Source organism: Carcharhinus amblyrhynchos, chromosome 25 (assembly GCF_965287045.1).
Source record: "Carcharhinus amblyrhynchos chromosome 25, sCarAmb.v2.hapA, whole genome shotgun sequence".
Lineage (NCBI taxonomy): Eukaryota > Metazoa > Chordata > Chondrichthyes > Carcharhiniformes > Carcharhinidae > Carcharhinus > Carcharhinus amblyrhynchos.
In genome coordinates, this window is record NC_137348.1 from 27589259 (window position 1) to 27615701 (window position 26443).

The following is a 26443-nucleotide window of genomic DNA, read 5'->3' on the forward strand; positions in this document are numbered from 1 at the left end:
ATCATTTGGAAACAGCATTTTAATTAGATGATCCCAATCATCCTGAGTAGAGCTCTTAACAGTGGGTTGCAGACAATTTAGACTGGCTTTCAGTCGAAAGCGCGAGTGATTGCTGGGTGGGAGAGAAGACCAGATGACCCCACAAGCCTGCCCAACACAGTGATGGATCATGAATGGCTCATTTGTGCTTTCTTTACCTTCCTTTCTCCCTGTGACCAGGCTGTCTCCTGGGGAAGGTACAAACATGGGGGGAAAAAAAAGCCTCAAGGGCAGGGGGAAACCCTCTGGGGAAAATTCCCCTCCAACTCTATCGGGTGCTTGAAACCAGTGCATTTAGAGCTTGCTTAGATTTCATTATAAATGTTGTTTAAACACTGACCCGTTCAAAAGGCAATTGACTGCCCTTCAGTGGTTTTAGGCACATGGTTGAACATGAAGTCTTATGATCATATTTAGAGAATGCATGTGCCCGCAAGCTTAAGATGCCAACAGTAAAAGCATTGATTCCAGTTAATGAGGCTGCTTTCCAAAAGATCAACCAGCCAAACATTGAGAAATGTTTGTTTGTAAATGTATTAGTGTGTCTAAAATTCCACATTTCAGAAAAGAATAAATAATTATGCTGAACCCAAAAGAAATGTGACTTGTGGCTGTCGGCCTGTGCAGAATACACACCCTGTGACAAAGTCAGGACGGAGGATTTTCCGTGCCCCTGAACTGCGGCGCTAGTGTTTCCTGTCAAACCAGATAGTTCAGCACATCGCTGGAGAATGAAGTACTGCTGTGGCTTCCCTTCTTGAGGCTGGTGTTAATCTGTTCAAACTGCAAGGATCTTTTTGCACAGTTTCGTTCAGCTCAATATATTACAAATGAGAAGGAATGGATCATTTAAATGTGAAAACCCAGTTCCTGACTGCACGCTTATGTTGTGGAGAATGCTGTGGGCCCCAACTTTGGAGCTGAAGTTAAGCAAGGCTTATGACCAGGCTTCCCTAAGTGAAGAGGTGTTGTCATTGTAATCTGTCTGTCTATTCCACCAAGTACAGTGACACGGTGGTTAGCATCACTGCCTCAGTGCCGGGGATCCAGCTTCAATTCCCAGCTTGGGTCACTTCTTGTGCACAGTCTACACATTCTCCTCATGTCTGTGCGGGTTTCCTCCAGGTGCCCTGGTTTTCCTCCCACAGTACAAAAGACTGGCCATGCCAAGTTCTCCCTCAGAGTGGCCAAACGGGCGCTGGAGTGTGGCGGCTAGGGGATTTTCACAGCAACTTCATTGTATTGTTAATGGACACCTACTTGTAACTAATAAGAGTATAAAAACCTCAACACAATATGGTTGTTTGCCACTGGATAAAAGCAAGTTGCTGTGAATGCTGGAGTTTGAAACAAAAAAAGAAAATGCTGGAAAATCTCAGCAGATCTGGCAGCATCTGTAAGGAGAGAAAAGAGCTGACGTTTGGAGTCCAGATGGCCCTTTGTCAAAGCTCATTCGGGTGGTTTGCTGTTGATGCATTGTGAAGGTGAGTGTGAAGACACCTTGCAATTGAATGTTGGATCTGGCGGATGTGGAGTTATGGCTATGCATGAGCAGCAATGAAACAGCTGTCTAAGGGCGGGTGCGCTCTTGGCATTGGTGAGGTATAAAGAAAAAGAAGCAAATCAGGTGACGCTGGGAAATGGAAGCTTGGGTGAACAACCAACACATGGTATTGTTTTAATGGCAGATTCTTTTGCTGCTATATCTGTCATCAACTGCTACAAAATAAGCCATCACTGGCCAAACGTACGCTGCCTGTCTTTGACATGCAAAAGGACAACCAACCTCGCACCTTCCTCATGTAACTGCTACTTCTCTCATACACACTTTTTTGAATAAATTTGTATTGTTTTTGCTTCCCTAGCAGTCGTGTATCTTATGAGCTGGTGATCTGCCTTTTTGGGGTTTAGCCAACTAAGCCCATCAAGATGCATGTTGAAAATCTCTGACCTCACCCCCCCCCCCCCCCCCCCAGGCTGGGATCCTCCGTCATCGCTGCAGTGAATGGATAGCACTGGCAGCAGGGTGGGAACGGACAAGGTTGGAGAATCCTGCCTGTTTTTTTTAAAAAAAAAAGCACTAAATTACGTATAAAGATTTCTATGCCATGCTCCTGCTTTGAGCTGGTCTCGGACCACCCAGGCCTCTCCTTGTGGTCCTGGTAGCTTTATAGCTGTGATCGTTAAGACAGCATGAAACCCAATTATTGCAGAGAGAAATGAAGCTCAAACTGCTCCTGGAGTGCTGTTTCTCCTCATCCTCGTGCCAAACTGTGGGTAGTTCTGTTCAACTGGTGGCTCTGAGGTGGACTTGATCTAAATCACAAAGGAGGCCCAAAGTTTAATCCTGACCTCTGATAAATTTGGCAGCAGCCAGAGTGACAGGATATGGATTCTATGAATCCCTACAGTGCAGAAGGAGGCCATTCGAGCCAGCAAACTGCACCAACAACAATCTCACCCAGGCCCTATCCCGTAATCTCACATTTACCCTACTAATCCCACTGGCCGTGCCAAATCGCCCTCTAGTGTCAATCAACCCAACCTGCACATCTTCAGATTGTGGGAGGAAACCAGAACACCCGGAGGAAACCCACACAGACACTGAGAACATGCAGACTCTGCGCAGACAGTCACCCGAGCCACACATTGAACCCAGGTCCCTAGAGCTGTGGGGCAGCATTGCTAACCACTGTGCCAGCCCACTCTAATGAATGAAAACACCTTAGGCTAAGTGAAGAGAATATCAACCATGGAATTAATAATTCAGCAATAATCTCACAATTACCCCCTGTGGAAGTGTGCGTGGATGTTAAATGTAGACAAAATGAGGCTTTGCAACAGTTTGTCGGGCAGGATTTTCCAGCCGTGCTGATCAGAAAATCTGCCCAAGGTCAACGGACCTTTGCATAGTCTGTTCCCACCCACTGATTCCCGTGGCAGGTGGACAGGACAATTCAGCTCCATGTGTGTATATGGCTGAGCAAGTTACTGCAGCACACTGAGCATCTTTGACTTTGTAATAGAGTTGTGTATCTGGGTGCCTTAGTCAACCTTCCATTGCATGAAGGGCTAATAATTTGAGTGCATTTGCTAAAGCATGCGGTCTCCCAGGTTTTAAAAAGTCTGAGTATGTTCTGACTCGGTTATTCCCTCATCTTCTAAGAATGTGAGCCAACAGAAAAAGTGGGGAGAATCAGTGTGTCCTGTCAAGAGTGAGCAGTTTACTGTTGCTTACCCCTTTCAAGTTGCCAATGATTGGTGATGTGGGATACATGGGCATCTTCTGTCAATGGCATGGCAGCCAGAGTGTGCTGGCAAAGAGCTTTAATTGTCAGCATGTCTGTAATTATATTTCATAGAAATTAAATCGTAGAATCCCTACAGTGTAGAAGAGGCCATTTGGCCCATTAAGCCTGTACCGACTCTTGACATAACTTGCCCAGGCCCATTTCTCTAACCCCACACGCTTCCTATGGCTAATTCCCCGTAACCTACACACCTTTTGAACTGTGGGAAGAAACCGAAGCGCCCAGAGGAAACCCACACAGACACTGGGAGAATGTGCAAACTTCCCACAGACAGTCACCCGAGCTGGGAATCGAACTTGGGTCTCTGGCGCTGTGAGGCGACAGTGCTAATCACTGGGCCGCCAAGCCACCCACCGCTGTGTCACCATGCCAGAATCCTAGGGCTGATCTTTTCTGGAGAAATGGGGCAATACCTGGAGCAAAACAAAATGCTCCGGACTTTACATCCCTTGATTTGGCAGAGACTGTGAGAATTAGCACTTGGCTAACAGCAATTGTGAACTTTAGTCATTGAAAGTTTTTGGCAGCTCTCTTGTCATTTCACATTTCGAAAAATACAGCCTAATAAGCAAACAAATTATTAGACCGCATTAAATAAATGAAGTCATCTTGAGATTTTAATTTAGTGAGGGTTCAAGGGCAACTGTCTGCTAAGCTATTGCATTGTGCTGTGTTGGCAAGCCATAATTTTTCCCTTCCATTTGCCTTTAAAAGCAGTGATTTGGAACACCAGTGTAAAGAACAAACAGCACAGCTGTACACTAGTATTTCCAGTCTGGTGCATTTAATTTTAAATGTATGTCATCACACATTTTGTTTATGGGCTCTCATGTGCTCACGTATATGCACATGTGCAGTTGTACTGCTCATTCTATATACAACTTGCAGAGCAGATCTTTTGTGATCAGAATCTGAAATGGTGTGGAATCTCTTTAGAGAGCTTTGAAGTAGACTATGACAATTGTTAATGCCTCAGTGGCTGCTAAATTAAGTCAGGGAAGCTTACCAGACAGCCGTAAGAATGCCAAATTTCAAAAGGAACTATTTATTCTGCTCTCTGGTCAGCTCAGGTTGGGATGTTGCCATGGTGAATGCACCAGAGAGCTTTTGTTTATTCAAAAACGGTGGATGTGTTCCTTTTTGCCTGTGGAGGACAGGTTCTGCATCTGAATTCAAGTAGCTTCGAGGAAGAGTAAGTGAGCTGAGTCAAGCCAATTGACTTTAAGCTGGATTAGTGTAATTCTCAACACACTCAAGATTGTTCAAGTACTGCCCAATTGTGGAATCGCACAAACATTATGTTCTAAGTTTTGCAAGCGCAGGTTGGATTGAATAGAGTCACTACTCTGCCTGTTGTAAACCTGCTGAAAAGATGGTGCTGTTTGATATGAGTTACCAGTTATTGGGACCCACTCCTGCGTACTGGCATCACCCTGATCCTGGGATTCTGACTGCAGTACTGACTGTCTTGTGTGAAGCCAAAAGGTAGACTCTACACCCCAACATCTGGCAGACTGTCACTTTGGCTGTTTATAATGTGCATAAAATTGTCATGTGAACTCAACAGATGTAACCTTAATTGACTCAGACGTGGTGTAAATATCCCAAGATTATCCTTTGTATGCTTCTAAGGCCATGTTTTGAGTGTGGATACATGTTTTAATACTTTGGCAGAGTGAGAAGGATGTTGGATGATTTTTTTTTCTATTTTGACTTTTCTTTAAAAAAAAGATATCTGACTCCCAAACAGTTTGTGTACTTCATTTTGCCTTTGTCAGTTTTTTATTGAAGCGTTGCTAAAATACTGAGAATAAGTAAGCATTCCAGTTAAAAATGACGGGCTAATTTGATGCCTTCCAAGTTCCTTCAAAGAGGCCAAGATTGAGGTGTGGACCAAAAGCTGCTTGACTGCCATAGGAATGCTAGGTCCCAGGTTGGGTAGCTGGCCAGAGATGGCACCACCTTTATCACTTTGATGCATGCTGTAGTCATTTTTTTAAGAGTCACACAAACAAGGTGTTGCAGGGTCACCATGTATCGCTGGATTTGCCAAATACACCACAAAAACCATTTGTGGTGAACATTTTGAAACAAGGGAGTGGACCAACTGGCTGCTGAAATGGTTGAAACAGTGAATTGCAGCATTGTTTTCTGCTTATCAAACGCTTGTTTTCTGCCCTCATCTTAATTTGTTCACTCCCAGCATCTGTTTGCAATTGGATACCCTCTTCAGTGACGGTGAGACTGGAGGCACATTTCCTTTTCCTTTTTTTTTAATCAGTAGTCAACTTCTCAATCTGGCTCAGGTCTGTTACATTTGAAGGAAAATCCAGATACAATCATCACACAAACTGCCTGCTTTGAAGCTCTTGGTGAAATTTGAAACGATTTCAATACTCTTTTGTGGCCATCTGCTTTTATGTCTCCATCACTTTTCACTCATGTTCTTTCTTGATTGTTCCAATCAAGTGGTCTGGTTTGAATTGTAGACGCTCCATTGCCTCTGTCGCAGATGGTCTGGGAGATGTTTGAATGAGGTGATGCAAATATCCACCCTCCATTATTTTCTAGATTGTTGTAGCTCCATGAAATATAGATGTTTTGCATAAACATTTGCCTATTGTATTAAAGAGCAACGAAACTTCTAGGTAAGATGTCCTCTTTCAGTGGAACTGAATAATTTGGGGTTTTTTTAAAAGATACATTATACCAGCTCCTGCAATCATCATTTAGAATCATCCACATTATGAATAATTTGAAAGACAAACACTTGTTACATCAAATTTTCAATGTTTTAATCCAATCCGAGGGGCCCAGCCTCAGTAAACGGTGGACTGTTTAGAATCAAGATGAGGAATTTCTTCGGCGAAAGGATGGTGAATCAATGGAATTCATTGCCACAGAAGGCTGTGGAGACTAGGTCATTGTGTTTTTTTTTAAGACAGAATAAGTTCTTGATTGGTAAGAGGATCGAGGGTTACGAGGGAAAAGCAGAAGAATGGGGTTGAGAAACTAATCAGCCATGATCAAATGATAGAGCAGACTCGATGGGCCGAATGACCTACTTCTGCTCCTGTATCTTATGGTAGGGCTAAGGGAGTAGCATTTGGGATGCTCAGTCAGTCAGTGCAGACTCGATGGGCTGAATGGCCTGCTTCTGCACTGTATGAATTCTGATTCTATATCTGCCTTTGTGCCTTTTTGTAATGTTTAGCTGCAATTTGCCAAATACTTGAGGGTAAAAAGCTGTGCAATGCACAGGGACTATACCAGTCTGTAGAGGATTTCAATACAGTTTCAATGCTAAGTTTCAAAAGGGAATTGGATAAATACTTGAAAGAGAAAAAATTGCAGGTCTGTTGGGCAAACAGCAAGGAGAGTGGAACTAATCGGGCAACTCTTGCAAATAGCCACTTTAGATACAATGGGCTGAATGAACACCACCTGAGCTGTAAGACTTTGTAAAGCGATGTGGTGTAATTTCTGGTAATCCAGGAGGAGACATTAAATCTCCAAACTTGTATTTACCTTTTTATGTTCTATGCATCCGTTTATTTTTTTCACTTGTGTGTAATGCTTGGTTCTGTTTTACCTCATCATGATCAACAAAGTTGAACGTTTTCTGAAAGCAGAACTGCTCTTTTGTATTAAACGTGGGACGAAAAATAACCGGCAGAGAATGAAAGCAGTAACTTGATCTCCAGTCTCTCTGTTAGAGTTTCTCACTTCAGAAGATCTGGATTAAAAGAGCACATTGTAACTCAATAGCTCAATATCCTATTATGCATATTGAGTAGTAATCATTTGGTCATGTTACGATATTTGACATTGCGTTGTTGTCCAAGCTCCTCATTTCCTGGAGGTAGCTTCCAAATGTCTGTTAAGTGGATGGGAACGAGGGAGGTATCCAAATCGCATTGATATAGTATGACTGAACTTGTCAGGTTGGTGGTGCATCTTTAAAAAGTATGATGCATATGACCAAGAAGTAACAAAGGCTCTATTTGTGCTCTTTTATGGTTCAAAACCACTCCTATGCAGGCTCCCAGGGAATGAAAATTATTGCGTTCTATCAGTGTTCGAAACAGGCCAACATCTGGAGACAGCTGTGGTGCATGTCGAAGCCTGCCTTGAATTTAGTTATGTCTGTATTTATATCGTCCCTGTCTTGAGATGTAAACTCAATTGCAGGACAAAAACAAGGGAATGTTTAAAAGAAACACAAAAACCACTCGCCGCTTACACATTGATTTAATCAAAGTGAATCACACTGCATTGGACTTTACCAAGTTGTACAGCGCAAAAGAAGCCTATCGGGTCTGCGCCGAGAATAACCGCCACGAAAGGCGTGCCATTCCTATTTTCCTGCACTTGTCCCATATGTTTGAATGATACAATATTTCAAGTGTTCATCCAAATACTAAAAGGATTCCGGCCTCCACAACCTTCCCAGGCAGTGCATTCCAGATTCTTACCACCCTCTGAGTGGAAAATGTTTTCTTTTCAAATTCCCCTCTGAATCTCCTGCTCTTTACCCTAAAAATATGCCCCATAGAGGATCCAATGAAAATAATATTCCACTTTAGTTCCCTTCAATGGGTGGCACAGTGGTCAGCACTGCTGCCTCACAGCACCAGGGACCCAGGTTCAATTCCAGCCTCAAAAGACTATCTGTGTGGAGTTTGCACATTCTTATGCCTGCGTGGGTTTCCTCCGGGTGCTTCGGTTTTCTCACTTAATCCAAAGATGTGCACTGGCCATACTAAATTGACCCTAGTTTCAGGGGGGTTAGCAGGGGAAATATATGGGGTTATGGGATTAGGGCCGGGGTGGGATTATTGTTGTTACAGGCTTGATGAGCCAAATGGTGGCCTCCTGTACTGTAACTTTGGGACGCTAATGTACATTTTAATGTTTTCAATAGCTCCTCTTCCTATGAAATTAGATTGAGTTAATCTATGCGCTGATTAATGCTATCATTTCTGGTAACTTTTCCAATGGTTATTAAAATTAAGCTGACTGAACCATTGGAAGGCAACAAGTGGTTCAGCTTTTTTTTATTGTGTATATTGGGGTTTCACATTGAAACCAATTTCAAACCTTATCCTTTCCATCTTCTTGTCAGCTTCAGCGCAAGAATGCTGAACCAACAGCCCCTCGAGCAGTTTGCCACTTGATGGGTGTTCTGGATGAGGGGAAATTGCAAAGAGGTGGATGTGGAATATGCACTGAGATTCCATTCAGATTTCCAAAGGTGGGGAAATATCCTGTTGGGAGACAGTGACATTAATGCGCAGACAGTTTAACTGTACAAAAGAACTGAGAGCAATTCACTGGCTTGAACTGTGGGTGTGGAGGGGTTATTATTTCAGCATCACTTAAGTTTGCAGTCAGTCTGCATTTTCACAACTCCATATTTTTGGTATTATGATATCAGGGACCGCTTAATCCTGACGCATGAACTCTAGTTGACTAATATATTGCTCAACAGGAAGTAGCTTCACAGTCGCACCTAAAAATATAGTTGTACCCTCCAACCCCATCAAGCCTAGGTTCCAATCCAACAGTGGCATGCTATCTAGTTCCTCAAAGTCTGTTCCATTGCATTTTGCTTGAAGGATTATTATCTGTGCCTCAATGTTTCAAAATCTAATGTTTTTTCCAAGAACTTTCTTGGCCCAACTCCTTCCATGTGAAAGCCATTCCATTAATAACTCTCAACCTTCAGAATGATGGCACTGTTCCTAACAAAGAAAAAAATCTTCAAGAGAATTTTAATTTCAACAATGATATTATGAAATGTTGAGAGTTCTTGGTGCTTTCCTGGCCAATGGAGGGTGAACTTCCCACAAAACTATATTTTAATTGAGATGTTAGCTTGAAATATTTGGAAATAATGCACTTTATTTGAAACTAATGTAGACTTTTGACTTGCAGGCACTGTTCCAACATATTTGAGTAGGCAAATGGCAGTTCTGCCTGGATTTGTGCTGAGTTTTGTATAATTTGTGTTTTTCAGAAAGGACTGGGAAGATTCTGGATGAGTTTTTTCAGTTCTTCGAGGAGCAATATCCATTGGCTCTCTTCAATAAGATCCGGTATGAGGTTGAAGAAAATGGCGGACCTCAGCCACAACTGCTTCAAAGAAAGGTGAGTAAAATTAAACTATTTTGCACCTTGCCATTTGCTTGGGCCCTTGTAAATTTTCAACCAGGATCAAGTCTGAAGGAAGGAGGTGAATGAGCTGTGTGCACTGAAATAGAGGAGGTAGTGATGGGAATAAAGGGGCAGAAACTGGACTTGATGTTGGGTATACCAGGAGGAAGCACTGTAATGTTCTGATCTTTGGAAGAGAAATGGCAAATTTGTATCCAGAACAATAGTATATGGTGATGACCTTGTCTTAACCCATGGTTTTTAAGTTCAGGTGGCTGAAATATGCAATCAAAGTAAAACTATACTAGCATTGTAACATCCCTATCCTCCTCCTCTTACTGTCTGCCAAGAGTCCAAAGGGTGATCATTGGACCCAAGGCCAATGCTGCAATCTTTATTATCATTCCTTAAGTAATCTCCTCAGATTGGCTTTGGGTATCAATGAGTAAGTGGTGAACAATATGCATGAAACCTTCCTTTTAATAGCATGTGCCCCCGGCACCTTTTTTAAACTGCTTTGGTCTGCTCTTGTGCGTGTATTGAGCAACCTTTCTGGTGTTGACTTCATGTACAACCTAGTTATCACCTTTTTAAAGATATGAAATATGTACAGCTGTAGACCATACAACCCATTGAGCCTGTGCTGTAATCCCAGGGATCTCGGAGCAATTGATGCACCAAATCCTTTTTTCCATTCTATTACCATGTCTCTTGGTGCCCAGAAATGGGTCAATCATATTAATTCCTCTCATTTAATAGAGATATTATTTTTCTTTGTGTGGCATCTTTGTCCACCATTTTTCTTATGATTTATCCAGTAAGGTTAGGTGCTGGGGTTAATTTGTACTTCCTAGAGCATGCATGTTTTGAATTTGCTGATTAGCTTTTTTTTTAAAAGAGCATTTGAAATGCAAGAGGAACTTGTAGAATCGTAGAATCATAGAATCCCTACAGTGCAGGAGGCTGCCATAAGGCCCATTCAGTCTGCACTGACCGCAATCTCACCCAGCCCTATCCCTGTAACCCAACACTTACCCTGCTAATCCCCCTGACACTGTGCCCATGCTGAATTGACCCATCAACCTAACCCGCACACTTTGGACTTGTTGAGATTAGGAAACGTCCAACATGACACGTTTGACATAATGATGCAAGAATTGTTCAGTTAGGACCAACGTGGCTGTAATTGGTTTAACTACAAGCCAAATTAAATCAAAATGGTGGCGTGTTTGCTGCATTATATTGTTTGGAGGGGAGGTCCTTGTGTATTTGGCTGTCAGCCGTGGCTTAATTGTAACCCTTTCACCTATGAATCAGAAGGTTATGGGTTCGAGTCCCACTTCTGACACTTGATTAGCCAAGCTAGGAAAAAGAAAGGAGTCCTGAATCGCTAACCTTTTGGGAAGTTGGACTGAGGTCCTGCTTGCCTTCCATTCTGGCCTACTCCTGCTCCTATTTCTTATGTTATGTTCATTCATGATGTGGAGATGTCGGCGTTGGACTGGGGAGGGCACAGTAAGAAGTCCAACAGGTTTGTTGGGAATTGCGAGCTGTTGGAGTGCTGCTCCTTCATCTGGTGAGTTACCTGATGAAGGAGCAGTGCTCCAAACGCTTGTGATTCCAAATAAACCTGATGTCGAGACTTCTTACTGTGGTCACTTGATGCCATTAAACATCTCGTAATACTATAAATAGATGAGCCAAGTTCTCCCAATGCCCTGGCCAAGACTTACCCTGCCAGCAGCACCACTATACCAGATCGATGATAATGCTGTGGCTCTCTGCTGTCCTTCATTTCTCATCTACCACCCGGGTAGAACATAGCAATGCCTCTGTTTCTCTATAACATACAGACGTACAGCATCTTTTCCACCACGCTGCTTTTTGTGGTTTCCAGAACAAGATGACACGCTCCTTCAAATAACAGTCTTGTCACTGGAATGGTATTTGTGGTAACTGACCTTTTTTCACAAACCAGAGGACTAGTGCTCTATTTGCTGCTTAAATGAACTGATTGTGTGCCAGTGATTTTGAACAGGAAGCTGGGGGATGGGAGAATGCATCAGTTTATGGTAATCGCACAATGACTTCAGACCTTTTCCCGTTAACATTTTTCAGTCACTGCTACAGCTGAGTACTCCTTGCTTCTCCCCACACCTCCCCCACCCCCCAGTGCATTCTCTCCCCCTCTTTCAAAAACAACTTGTTCTTTGAATAACTGTGAATCAAAGTTGGCACAGTGGTTAGCACTGCTGCCTCACAACGCCAGGGACCCAATTCGATTCCTGGCTTGGGTCACTCCTTGTGAAGTTTGCATGCTCTCCCTGTGACTGTGGGGTCTTCCGGGTGCTCCAGTTTCCTCCCACAGTCTCAAGATGTGCAAGTTAGGTAGATTTGCCAGGCTAAATTGTCCCTTAGTTAGTCCCTGTAATACTAGGGTATATGCATGGGGTTACGGAGATGGGGCTGGAAGGCGTTGTGATCGGTGCAGACTCGATAGGCCAAATGGTCGCCTCCTCCACTGTAGGGATTCCATGATAGGCTAAGGAATATTTTGGGTCATCCAGACTCAAAGCGTTGGCTCTGTTCTCTCTCCAGAGATACTGTCAGACCCACCACTTTTCTCCAGCATTTTCTGTTTTTTTTTGTTAAGGAATACTTGCCTGGGTTCCAGGCAAACTTGGTGACAGCAGACCAATGATCTGCGCGTCCTTCTGAGGAGGCCATGGGGAGGAGAGCAGGGTTACAGATGAGTTTCATTTGCCCTCTTGCCTCCATTGAGAGCCAGTCACAGTTTCAGTAGAATCATTGCAATGATTCTAGGAATCAATAGTCTGATTCCTGTTGCGAATTGTGTTAATTTTTAAAGGCAAGGATTGCACTCCTGTTAAAGTGCACAAAGAAAGACTTGCATTTATATGGCACCATTCATGACCATAGGACATCCCAATGTGCTTTCTGTAAAGTGAAAGATTGGGTGTCCCAGCCATCTCCTTGGAAAATTCAGCTCGTTACCTCAGCACGCATAACACTATGATCTGCATGGGGCAAAAATTCAGTTAATTCATCTGGCCCTCGGAATGTGTCTCGTTTTTCAGAAGACGAGGGTTATTTTGTTTTCCTGTGGCATGTTTTGCTTGTCAGTGTTTGGGAATGAAGATGGGCTGCTATTGAATTCTTTAAAAAAAAGTAACTTTTGTGTGTAAACCACAAAGATATCCGGCACTTGAAAGGTTAAAAGATCTTTATGAAAGGTTAGTGTATCCAGAATACTAAATCCAAGTGAGTGGTCCTAGTTTCCCAAAGGTGGCAACAGCAGGAACAAGAGGTCACTTGAAAAAACAAAGGAGGTTGTTAATACTCCAAATAATTGAAAATATCTGCCTCCTAACTTCTGAGGCAGTTGATTTTTTTGTTCTTGTCTTTTTGGTAACATTGCGAAGATCAGTCACTCCCCATGCTCTCGTGGGCAGAGGTATGACATGGGTAGCTACCCCTCCTTCCCACTCTCTCTCTCTCTCTCTCTCTCTCTCTCTCTCTCTCTCTCTCTCTCTCTCTCCCAACTGGAGAATAAACATGGCTTGATGATGAATGAGAGAAGGAACAGGTCAAGGTCTTTTCTGAAGGGTGGAAGTTCAGTTTGAGTGTTGAGGTGATTTTTGTTTGGAATCTGTGGCACTCTGATTATTTGTGGGATTTCCTAGTGATTAACTCTTCCACGAGGGTGAGGTGGGTATTGAACCCAGGTCCCTGCTGCTGTGAGGCAGCACTGTTGAGGACTCGTTGCTGACCACCTAACCTCTCCCCCCCCTTGGACCCCTTGTAAGCCGATCATTTGAACAGCATCCATTTGAATGCTGTTCCCCCTCCTTTTTCAATCGGCTGTCACCCCTCCCCTCTCAATAATACTTTTGGACAAAGAGCTTATTGAAATTTGGATCCTGCCATCTTGGTCATTTCTGAACTAAACCCGTGTTTCTGAGCCAGCTGGAAGAGAAAATGATGATCATCTTGAGCATCACGTTCATCAACTGCAGTAATAGTTTGGCCTTGGCAAGAAGATTCAGCACTATTAGAACACAAGTTAATTCTGAACTTTTCCATTGTTTACTTGATGCTGCATGCGATTTGTTGATTATGTCATGCATAAGCAATTGGAGGATTAGTTGTGCTGGCCGGTTTGTTGTTGTGCTCTTCACCCATGTGTTAACAAATAGCCAGTTATAATAAAGTGCTATATAAATTATTCTCCATCTTTTCAATTAATCATTCTAAAATAAATTAAGTAGCAAACGTGATGCTGCTGTTCATTATTTAGCCAGCAGGGTGAATGTTTTAAGACGTAAGGGATGGTGGTGCCTAGCCGTAGCACCACTGGCAAATTTCTACTCTGTGGACCTACAATACCTGATGCTAAAATGTCTCCCCTACTATCTTCTGTGGGAGTTCACCTCCATTATCCTGATGGCAGTTCACATCCCACCCCATGCAGACATGAAGATAGTGCTGGACAAAATATACTCCACTACAAATAGCTTTGAGGCTAAACATCCCAGGCCTTGAAAGGCCTTGTTCATCGTGGGCGGGACCCCGATCGGGTCAAGCTGAACAGCATACTACCAAATTACCACCACCACATCTCCTGCTCCTCAGAGGCCCAAACGTTCTGGACCTCTGCTACACAAATGCCAAATATGCTGTATCGCCTGCCCACACTTTGGCAAATCAGACCACAAGGCTGTGCTCCTGCTCCCGGCTTACAAGCAGAAACTGAAGCGAGAGAATCCATCAAAGAAAGTCGTACAATGTTGGTCTGAGGAATTGGATGATCTCCTGTGGGACTGCTTGCAGTTAGTGTTCTGGTCAGTATTTTAAAACTCTGCGACCAGCCTGAACGAGTACGCCAATGCAGTAACTGATTTCATTGTGTGTAGAAGACTGTGTGCCAAAGAAACAAATTGCGTGTTTCTCAGCTGGAATCCATGGATGAACTGGGATATCCACTGCTTGCTTAAGTCCAGTTCTGAGGTGTTCAAGTCAGGCAACACTGACCTATACAAAGTCAGATACGATCTAAAGAGGTCCATTAAAGATGCCAAAAGCTAGCACCCCAGGCTAGCCCCACAGACCCCCCACCAACTATGGCAAGGTCTGCAAGACATAACAGGCTACAAGATGAAGGCGTGTAAAATTGCCAGCCCACAGCACCCCCTCCCTGATGAGATCAAATCTTTCTACACCCATTTTTGAGCAAGGGTTCAGTGAGAGCATGTCCTCCACCCTGAAAGGCCTGGATGAATCTGTATCTAAAGTCGTCATTGTAGATGTCAGAGCAGCTTTCTCAAAGGTCCACCCACAGAAAGTGCTTGGCCTGGATGGCGTACCTGGACATGTGTTCAGGTCCTGAGCAGATCAGCTGGTGGGGGTATTCGCAGACATCTTCAACCTTTCTTTACACCAATCTTGAGGTCCCTATCTGTTTCAAGAAGACCATCATCGTCCCAGTACCAAGAAAAGCCAAGCAGCGTGCCTTAACGACTATCGACTGGTAGCTCTGACATCCATCATTCCGGTGATTCAAAAGACTGGACGTTGCACAAATCGATTCCAGCCTCCTGGACTGCCAGGATCCACTACGGTTCACCTATCTCTGCAACAGATCACCAGCAGATGCATCTGTTACCTAGGTATTCCAGGGTTGATTGCAGAGCCAAAGACACCTATATCATACTTCTATTTATTGACTACAGCTGAGCCTTCAACACCATTATTCCTACAAAATTGATCTCCAAACTCCATTCCCTGGGCCTCGGCTTCTCCCTCTGCGACTGGATCCTGAACTTTGAAACCACAGACCGCAGTTAGTAAGGATAGGCAACAACACTGGTGCCCCAAGAGACTGTGTGTCCTCAGTCTCATGTGTACTCTTTGTACACCTATGACTGTGTAGCCAAATTCCTATCAACTCGGATTTTCAAGTTTGCTGACGACGACACTGTAGTGGGTTGGATCTCAAACAATGATGAGGCAGAGTACAGGAATGAGGTAGAGACTCTGGTGCCAAAAGAGAGTGTGCTGGAAAATCTTAGCAGGTCTGGCAGCACCTGTAAGGAGAGAAAAGGACTGACGTTTCGTGTCTAGATGACCCTTTGTAACTGGGTTAACAGAATAGAAGATCAGAGTCCCTACAGTGCAGAAGGAAGCCATTCAGCCTATTGAGTCTGCACCACCAACAATTCCACCCAGTCCCTAACCCTGTAACCGCTCATATCTGCCCTAGCTAGTCTCTCTGATACTAAAGGGCAATTTAAGGGGCAATAGCCTGGCCAATCAACCTAACCCACACACCTTTAGATTGTGGGAGGAAACCAGAGCACCTAGAGGAATCCCAGACAGATATGGGGAGATTGTGTGGAGTTTGCACAGTGACCTGAGACTGGAATCGAACCCGGGTCCCTGGAGCTGTGAGGCAGCAGTGCTAATCACTGTAGTACTTTTGTCTTAATTCCGACCAAGTGTTCCCAGCATTTTTTTGTTTTGAAAGCAGATAAATATTTGGGTGTTTTTGAGGTGTCAATGATAACATTGAAGTATTTTCTAAGAAGCAGATTCCTTTGTGTAGCACTGGCAGCTCCTGGAGCAAGAGATTGATGTTCTCTGGAAGAAGATTCATTACATTGTACCAAGCTGTTCCAGGAACTCTTGAGCCTGTCCTTTCCTGAAAGATCTGTTGCCACTGACTCCCTTCCATGGAGTGTTGATTATTGTTTGCCTTCAAAGAGCTAATCTATCTGATAAAAGGGTGTTAGTGGGCAAACAAGCAACATTGGAAGTCACGAAAGTTAAGCCTGGCAAGCAGCAGTGTTTTTAATACTGTGTAAACTGCATTTTGTTTGAGCCCATTTGAGCTTGCTCCCATTTATTATTAGGCTTGCATTAACACTGCAAGGAAGTTACTGTGAAAATCCCCCTAGTTGCCACACCCTGGTGTCTGTTCGGGTACATCGAGGGATGATTTGGCATGCCAATGCACCTAACCAGCATGGCCTTCAGACTGGGAGAAAACGGGAGCACCTGAAGGAAACCCATGCAGACTCTGCACAGTGACCCAAGCCGGGAATCGAACTCGGGTCCCTGGCACTGAGGCAGCAGTGCTAACCACTATGCTATCATACTGCCACAGGCTGAAAAATAAATCCATCCTTGATATTTGTGATTGGAGTTGGCCAAAACAGGATCGATGTTATTTCTAAATGTTCTCAATGCAATTCACTGGCCTACAGAACCAGAAAATTGAATGAAGGTTTTGAATACCATGTTTGTTCTCCTTGTGAAGGGCACTTGTATCGTTTGCTTATGTCTGTGTACTTGCTTGACACGCTGTCGTATTGTGTTCTCAATCATGACTGGTACTGAGTTAGGCAGTTTCTCTAGATCTGTGGTGTACAACAGTATGAATTGCAACCTCAATGATTAGATGCTGTTTGTTTGAAGAGGATCTATGACCCTTTATTATGTAGCTGTGATGATGAGTTGTTTGTGTTCAGATCCTTCTGTAAAAGGCCTTGTTTTTCTGGGGTTTTTTTCCCCATTGAATAGCATTGTCAAATGTTTGCATTCATGGTAGTCCAATGACATGTTAGGATAGTTTTGAGTATGGTTGCCATCTTGCAGCAAGTACAAAGAACAACACAGCTCGGGAAACAGGCCCTTTGGCCCAATGAGCCCGTGCCGCCATCTTAATGTGTTTTTCCTCCTCCACCTTTGACCCATGAAAGTATTTGATCAGGGTTACCCCGCACCCTTAGATGCTCAAGATCTTGAGAGAAGAACAATTCTGGCTTGGTATATATTCGTTCCAGGTAATAGAATATGTTTCACATGGTCCACATTTTGTTCATCACTGCAGCTGCATCTCCCTACATGGGGAGAGGAGGGTAGGTTTAACATTTCACACTATATTCTATAAAATTGTGCAGTTGAAGTTTAGGGTAATATAAGGAACTCGTTACTTCAATGAAATGGTAGAATGCAGTTTGAAGAGATAATTGTTCTTGTTACATAACCTACTTTTTTATTTATTCACAGGATATGGGCATGGCTGACTGGATCAGCATTGCCCCATCCCTGAGGGCAATTATAGAATTCCTACAGTACAGAGACCATTCGGTTCATCGAGTCTGCACTGACCACCATCCCACCCAGGCTTTATTCCCATACCCCCTCGTATTTATCCTGCTAGTCCCCCAACCCTAAGTGGCAATTTATCATGGCCAATTAACCTAACCTGCATATTTTTGGATCATGGGAGGAAACCCATGCAGACATGGGGAGAATGTGTAAACTCCACACAGATGGTGAACCAGGGTCTCTGACACTGAGGCAGCAGTGGTAACCGCTGTGTCACTGTGCTGCCCAAAGTAAGAGTCAATCTGGAGTTGCATGTAGGGCACACCAGCTTAAGGATGACAGATATCCATTAGTGGATCAGATGGGTTTTTATGACAGTTTAATGATCTCCATTAGTCCTCTAATTCCAGATTTTTATTGAATTCAAATTTCACCATTTGCTATAGTGAAATTTGAACCCAGGTCTCCAGAGCATTGCCCTAGGTCTCTAGATTACTGGTCCAGCAACAGTGTCACTACAGCACTGCCTTGCCTGGTATAAAATGGAGCTAGAATAAAGGACTGATACATGGCCAGAATAGGAAATGTGGATTTAAAAAGCCCTGAAAAACAGCCATTTTGTATCAGCTGACCGCCTAATATGCTGAATGTCCATCATAACTGTGTTCTAGTCTGTTGTTGAACTGACGGCATCTTTTGAGAAGAGGCAAGGACTCGGTATGATCTGTAAGATCATGTGGGTAGTGGTTGATCCTGTCCCATTTTGCATGCCTCTGTTCTGCTTGTTAATATTCTCATTTTTTGAAAAAACAGGATTCTGATAATCCTAATCTACCCTTCACTAAACTTGTTCTGTCACTTAATGTTCTTTCCACCAACTAATAATGTGGTGCCTTGACAAGAAGGTTTCTCCCCCACTGCCCACAAACCTCAACTCATTCCCGTTTTGGGTTTCTTGTCATTCTTCCACCCTGCCAAATGCCAACTGTGCCCACCTGGCACATGGTTAGTCAACTGCAATTGGCATTACACCTGGCCTGTAATATCAATGCCCACACCCTCCTGCATGATGAGTGTCTGTGTCTATGATTCTGATATGGTTTTTCTCTCCAGTACCAGTCAGGAGTTTCAACTTGCGTGCTCCTGTATCTGCAAGTTTCTCTCCTTCACCTATTTCCTTATGTGGACCTTTGTTGGGCTTTTCACAATCCTGCATGTTCTTGTTTTCCAAACTGGTCCTTTGTTACATCTGTTTCCTGCTTTTCTATTAAGCATTTTGCACGTCTTTCCTGCTTCCTAGTTTTGTGCCACTTGAGGTTTTGTGGTCTTGGCAGTGCATGTTGGCACCCCACTATTGCACATTGGCAGACGTGTGTACCATCCGCAAAATGCACTGCAGCGACTCGCCTCAGCTCCTTCAACAACACCTTCCAAACCCACACAAAAGGACAAGGGCACAGTGATTAGCACTGCTGCGCCACAGTGCCAGGGACCTGGGCTCCATTCCCGGCTTGGGTCATTGTCTGTGTGGAGTTTGTACATTCTCCCTGTGTCTGCATGGGTTTCCAAAGATGTGCAGGTTAGGTGGTTCAGCCATGTAAAATTGCCCCTTTTAGTGTCAGTGGGACTAGCTGGGGTAAATGCATGGAGCTATAGGGATAGGGCCTGGGTGGGATTGTGGTTAGTGCAGGCTTGATGGGCTGACCTCCTGCACTGTAGAGATTCTAAGACAGCAGATACGTGGGAACACTCTGCAAGCTCTCTTCCAAGTTGCTAGCCATTGTGACTTGGAACTATATCGTTCCTTCACTGTCATGGGATCTCAATCCTGGAATTCTGTCACTGACAGCATTGCAGGTATACCAACAGCATGTGGACTGCAGTCTTTTGAGAGGATGGTTTGCCACCACCACTTCAGGGGCAATAAATACTGGCCTAGGCAACCATGCCCATTTCCATGAAAGAGTGTAGCACCTTTCAATGTCAGAGAACCTTTTTTCTTTTTGTTGAAAGGTTCAATTCAACTTCTCCAAGTTATTGTAGTAGATCCAGCGCATTATTTGCAAGGAAGTGCAGAAATTCATCTGATATCTTGGTCAATATTCATTCCTCAGCATTGACTGGATCATCTTTATATTGCTCTTTGTGGGAATTGCTGTGGTTGCCAACTTTCCTATACTTCAAAAGTTTGAATGTCTCGAGTTCAAAGATACTTTTTAAATGCCTGTTCATTCTTTCAACCTGTGAACTCCCTCTTTCTGGTTAGAGTATTTGCTGTTCCATTATCCCCCCCCCCCCCCCCCCCCCAAACCATACTAGTTTTATTAACCCTGCCCCAAAGGGCTGTTTGTTCACTTATTTCTAGCTCTTGGACAAGTTGGACCAAAGTCTTCTCACTTTAGAATATTCATATTTGTTAGTGTCACAAGAAGGCTTACTTACACTGGTGAAAATCCCCTGGTTGCCACACCCCGTCACCTGTTTGGGTACACTGAGGGAGAATTTAGCATGGCCAATACATCTAACCAGCACAGCTTTCAGACTGTAGGAGGAAACCCATTCAGACACTGGGAGAATGTGCAGACTCTGCACACAGTGACCCAGGCCAGGAATCAAACCCGGGTCCCTGACGCTGTGAGGCAGCAGTGCTATCCACTATCATCATGCTGCCCTTAATACTGAAATCGGAATCCTTTCTGATATCAAAGAACATTAGGAAACGTTTCTGCCCAGGATCGAACCAGGGACCTTTCACATGTGAGGCGAGCGTCACACCCACTGCACTACAGAAACACTGCAATCAAATTTGCTTGTTTTGCATTTCCAGCACTTATTTTTAGTTCTCTCCATGCAATGGTGTTGGTTTGGAAATTTAGGCCTCCATTGAAGTGTCAGGACATCATTCTGTCCACTAGGACCTGATGGATATTGAGCCACCAGGCAAATGATATATAATAGTATATAGTTACAATAATTAAGGTTGTGTCCTCCTTGCATTTACTTCTCGTCCAATCCACTCCTACCACATGTTAGGTGGCTCCTTAGAATGCAAAAATAATATTGGGTCCTCCATATGTTTAAATTCTGGTCTTCACTCATAGCTTTCATGTCTACAAATTTTATTCTGGCTCCACATCTGTGCCTTAAACTCATAATTTAGCTCCTATTTCATTACCTGTTGGAATATCACATCTAGTACCTAATTCATCAGAAGGTGTTAATTCATGATTCTTCTGAATTACACAAACACCATGCGAGATAGCTGATTTGAATCAGACTGTAATGTTGAGGTGTATTTCCTCTCCTCTAGTTGCTCCGCAATTACCAGTTGCCACTTCACTACCTCTTAAAATTATGGCAGGAACAGGGTGATTGATACGTGGGCCAACCTAATGAGCAGGGCGATTACAGTTCTTTAAGCTGAGTTTCCCACAGCTGCTGTGTTTGAAATGCCTGTTTACTCTTGCTCTTAAATCACAGAATCCCTACAGTGCAGTCTATTTGACCTATTGCGTCTGCACCGTCTTCCTGACAGGCTGTCTCAATGTCGTACCCAGGTCCTTTTTCCCCTGCCCCTTTCCCTGTAACCCCACACATTTACCACAGTCAATCCATCTCACCTACACTTTGGATTGTGGGAGGGAACCCACACAGAGGTTGAGCCAAAAGACAGCATGCTGGAAAATCTCAGGTCTAGTAGCATCTGTAAAGAGAGAAAAGAGCTGACATTTCGAGTCCAGATGACCCTTTGTCAAAGCTAAAAGGTGTAGGAAGTGGGAGGTATTTATACTGCAGGGGGAGGGAATGAAAGATGAGTCATAGCCACAAGAACAAGGGGATAGGCTGCTCGTGGCTGACCATTGAGAGCATAAAGGGTGTGAATGGCCAAACTGAATTCGGAGGATAAACTGTGACAGATGAAGATGTGGGGGAAGGGGGGATGGGTGAGAGAGGTAAAATTGAGAAAAGGTGGGGGGGGGATAAAATAGGAAGAAAAAGTAGGGGAATAAAAATAGAGACAAAAAAAAGTAAACAGTTAAAAATTAAACAAAATGAAAACAAGGGGTTGCAGGTGGGATAGAGCTAATCATCTGAAGTTGTTGAATTTGATGTAACGTGTCCTTATGAGAATGTGTAAACTCCAAACAGTCACCCAAGACTTGGAATTGAACCTGGGTCCCTGTCGCTGCAAGGCAGTAGTGCTAAACGCTGTCCCACTGTGCTACTTCCAGTATTTCAATGTGAAAATCAGATGTATCTGCCTTGCTGAGTCTAAACTTCCTCAGTTCTGTGATTGTTTGATACAATGGCAGTGATTGTATTTTAGCCAGTTACGGTCCAATGCACTGTTGTCAGTAGTTCGTGCAATCTCTCGATCTTCTGCTTGTTGGAGGTCTTTGGGTATCTCACTTAAGGTGGCTAACTACAAGCTCAGCTTAATGTGAAACGTAGGTATTTATCTCAGAACAGCAAACTCATGATATAGATCTCTGGCATTTCTGATACGATTTGTTATTCATAGCCCAGAGCAGAGACTGTTTCAAGTTCCTAAAATTTGGTTTCGTATTTAATATTTCATACTATATTTAAAGCTACATCCTCCAACATTGATTTTCCAAAGTAATAAGATAGAAGTCATTAGATTTCAGCCTTGCTGTTGAGTGAAGGGATGTGGGTGACCCAAAACAAAGATGATATCACACGATCCACATTTTGCATAAATGTCCCCATTTTTTTCACCACTCCCCCCAATGTATTTCAATATTGTAGTTGCCTGTTGATTCCTAAAGGATAAACTTTAAGAGCAACTAAGGATAGACAATAATGCTAGCCTTATCAGTAACACCCAGACGCTAAAGATTAATGTAAGACAAATATGGTGAAGGATATCTGTGTCTAATGGATCTCTTCCAGTAAAGAAATAATTCTGGCTAAAGCACTATGTAGAATCTCTCCCCTTCTCCAACTTGACATTAACAAGGCTGAAAGCATCATATTTGGCTCCCAACAAAATCTCTAAACATGAAAGTTCTGCTTGTATCTGTTCCCTGACTATTCATTTCAGGTTGAAAAATATACACGCCCTTAGCAGCTGAGCTTCCAATTCCATGTCCTGTCCCTCGTAGGATAGAACTTTCCCATTGATAGAGGGATCATTAAATCTCGTGCTACTCAAATCTCTGCCCCCCCTGGTTAGAGGGAATTTGAGGAAAAACATTTTCACCCCCCCCCCCCCCCCCCCCCCCCCCCAAGAGGGTGATGGGAATCTGGAACTCCCTCTCCAAAGGGTGGTTGAGGCAGGAACCTGAAACATTTAGCTGAGCGCTTGTAATGCTGTAGCACAAAGCTATGGACCAACTGCTGGAAAATGGGATTATAGCAGATAGGTGCTTGGTGGCTGGCACAGACATGCTGGGCCAAAGGGCCTCTATCCATGCTGTAAAACACTCCGGGTGGGATTTTATGGTGCTTTTTGTCCCAAAACGGTAAAATCTCACCCAAGGTCAATGGACCTTTCAGCGGCTCACCCCTCTCTGGCTCTGATTCCCGTGGCGGGCTGGACGGTAAAATTCTGACCTATGACTGACTGTAAGTAGTTCTCAGTTGGCAGGACTTCTGGTAATTTACACTGCTACAAGTCTGAGATGCAGTTGGAGATCTGCCAGCTGTTTACCTTGCTTGGCTCCAGCCTGGCTGAATCCTGAAGTCCCCTGCTTTGGTATATGCATGCACTATAATGTGTTCCACAAGCTGTAAATGTTGAAAGCAGGAACCAGAGTCCCTGCTCTCTGGACAGTTGAAGTTTAGGAAGGATTCTCTAACGTGCCAACATGTTCCCTGATCATCTCTTGGACTGCTTAAGACATTGGACTGATTTATACTCTGTTATGTCAAACTGAAGCATTGCAAATTTGTCCCCGTGCAATGAATTGCTCTGCCCTCATATCAGGCTCTATATGGTCTTGTCAATGCATCCCCTTTATGGATTTGTGCTCTACTTTTTTAAATCAATTATGCATTCTTCATCTTGAGGCTTTGGAAGGTAATCTGAAAAGATGCTTTCTTCTCAGACTACAGTGGAAGCTCAGTATTGCCATCAACTTGCCTTAACCTCGCTCCATGTAGAGTGACATTGTGTAGCTGAAGCCTTGAGGATTCATCAGTTTGTAAGAACTTTATTTCATTGACTTTTTTTTTATATTGTTATGTATGCTCTATCAGAAATAAAAACCAAGTCTATTGGAAATAGGCAGATAAGGCTGGATCTGCAGAAAAGAGCATAATTTCATAGTTCCAGTCAATGTCTTTTTATCCCAACTGTTGATAAAGACCCTCTGGAAAGACCAAAGGATTAAATGAGTGAAGAATTCATTTAACAGACAAATCATTAGAATCCCAACAGTGCTGGGCGAATGGCCAGGAACTGGCAAATGGAATTTAATGTTGGCAAGTGTGAGGTGGTCCACTTTGGTAGGAAGAATGGTAGGAAGGACTATTACTTACGTGGCGAAAAACTGCAACAGGCGACGGTGCAGAGGGACCTCGGGGTCCTTGTGCATGAGTCGCAAAAACCCAGCCTGCAGGTGCAGCAGGTGGTCAGGAAGGCGAATGGGATGCAGGCCTTCATAGCGAGGGGGATTGAATATAAAAGTAGGGAGGTCTTGCTGCAGCTGTATAGGGCACTAGTGAGGCCGCAGCTGGAGTACTGTGTGCAGTTTTGGTCGCCACACTTACGCAAGGATATTTTGACCTTGGAGGGAGTGCAGAGGAGGTTTACTAGGCTGATTCTGGAGTTGAGGGGGTTGAACTATGAGGAGAGGCTGAATAAACTAGGCTTGTACTTGTTAGAGTTTAGAAGAATGAGGGGAGATCTCATTGAAACGTATAAGATGTTGAATGGGATGGATAGGATAGAGGTGGAGAGGCTCTTCCCGCTCAAAGGACAGCAGGACTAGAGGGCACAGCCTCAAGATAAAGGGGGGGACGGTTTAGAACAGAGCTGAAGAGGAACTTCTTCACTCAAAGGGTGGTGAATCTCTGGAATTCTCTGCCCGTTGAAGTGGTGGAGGCTGCCTCGCTCAATATTTTTAAGACGCGGGTTGATGGGTTTTTGATAGGCAAGGGGATTAAGGGTTATGGGGAGAGGGCGGGAATGTGGAACTGAGCCACGACAGATCAGCCATGATCTTATTGAATGGCGGGGTGGGCTCGAGGGGCTAGATGGCCTACTCCTCCTATTTCTTATTCGACACATTTAAACCTGCACTGATGACAATCCCACCCAGCCCCTATCCCCATAACCCCATGTATTTATCCTGTAATTCCCTCTAACCTATATATATCTTAGGCATTAAGGGACAATTTAGCAGAGCCAATCAACCTAACCCGCATATCTTTGGACTGTGGAAGGAAACCCACGCAGTCATGGGGAGAATGTGCAACTCCACACAGTCACCTGAGGCCAGAATTGAGCTCATGTCCCTGGCGCTGTCACACCACTGTGCCACGATGATGTGTGGGACTTTAAGAATGGGTATTTGGAAATGAGCTTTTGGGGCAATTGTTTTCACATGTTATGCATTGAATTCTATAAAAAGAAATGCTTTCCTGATATTTGTGTTTCAAACAAAATGAGTACAGTACTCAATGTCTTGTTGGAAAAAGCTTTAGCAAGGAATACAAGCTTGTGTCTCTAACTGCCATCATTATCATTCCTGCCCCGGGTTTGTCTAGATTAAAAATGACAGTAACTGATTTGAACATAAATAGGAGTTGGAATAAGGGCCGCTTTCTGCACAGTAGGGATTCTATGATTCTTTGGATTCAATGAACCTTCGCTTGTCGTGCAGACTGTGTAAGGGTGTAAGCCTATACTAACTCTTGGCTTGGCAACAGCTTGATTTTTAAAATCCTTATTTCTGTCTTTAAAGACCCCCAATATCTCATGCCTCCCAACCTCCTCCAACCCTACAAGACTTTGAATTTCTTGTGCTCCTCCAATTTTGGCTTCATGTGTAAATCCAATTTTAATTTACTCATTGACAGTGGCATCTTCACCAGTCTAGGAATTCCTTCACTTAAACTTCTCTTTATCTGCATGTCTCCTCTCAAGTTGCTGCTTATGGGCAGATTTTTCCCATTCGTTGGCAGAGTGGCGCAGCAGGTGGGGGAAAACGGCATCGGCGCCGCCGTATCGTTCAGTCTATCATTTAAAAAAAAATGAAGGGGCTGTTCCCACAATGTCTTACTGGCTCTGAGTCTGCCCCTCTGCCCCATCAGTGACTTGGGTTAAAAGGTGCCCTAAAATAAAACTAGAACACCTGGCATGACCAGGCGTAGGGGCCTGCTAATCAGATATGGGCCAAATGCAGGCAATTGGGATTGGCTTACGGGATTTTAAAACGGGCGGCGTGGTCAAGTTGGGTCGAAGGGCCTGTTTCCATGCTGTAAACTTTGACTCAGATGTTAATCTATTCTAAAGAAAGCCCTGATGTTGAATAGGGACAATTGCAACTGGAAACCCTGCTGGCGTGAATCCTGTGGGATTTTACTCTCCCACCACAGATCCTGCTTGCCAGAAACAGAAGTGGGAAATCTACCCCTCTTTGACCAAGTTTTTCGTCACCTTTCCCAATCATGTTATTTGATTTAGTGTCAAATTTTGTTTGACCTCCTGTGATGTTCCTTGGGATGTTTTACTTTAAAAAGTCTGACAACACCAGGTTTTAGTCCAACCTATTTATTTGATAATATTCTCACAAGCTTTCGAGGGGTTACCCTCTTCGTCAGGTGAATGGAGAGTTCTG

At 43.8% G+C, this 26443-nt stretch overlaps 1 protein-coding gene across 2 annotated transcripts in view; it reads left to right on the plus strand.

Annotated features, from left to right (window-relative positions):
• LOC145358227 (protein Niban 2-like) overlaps positions 1 to 26443 on the plus strand; it is a 206121-nt gene that overhangs the window by 74494 nt on the left and 105184 nt on the right. For both annotated transcript variants that reach the window (XM_080212065.1, XM_080212066.1), the window contains exon 2: positions 9370 to 9500. In XM_080212065.1, coding sequence (XP_080068191.1) covers positions 9370 to 9500 — 131 coding nt within the window. The remainder of the gene's footprint in view (positions 1 to 9369; positions 9501 to 26443) is intronic.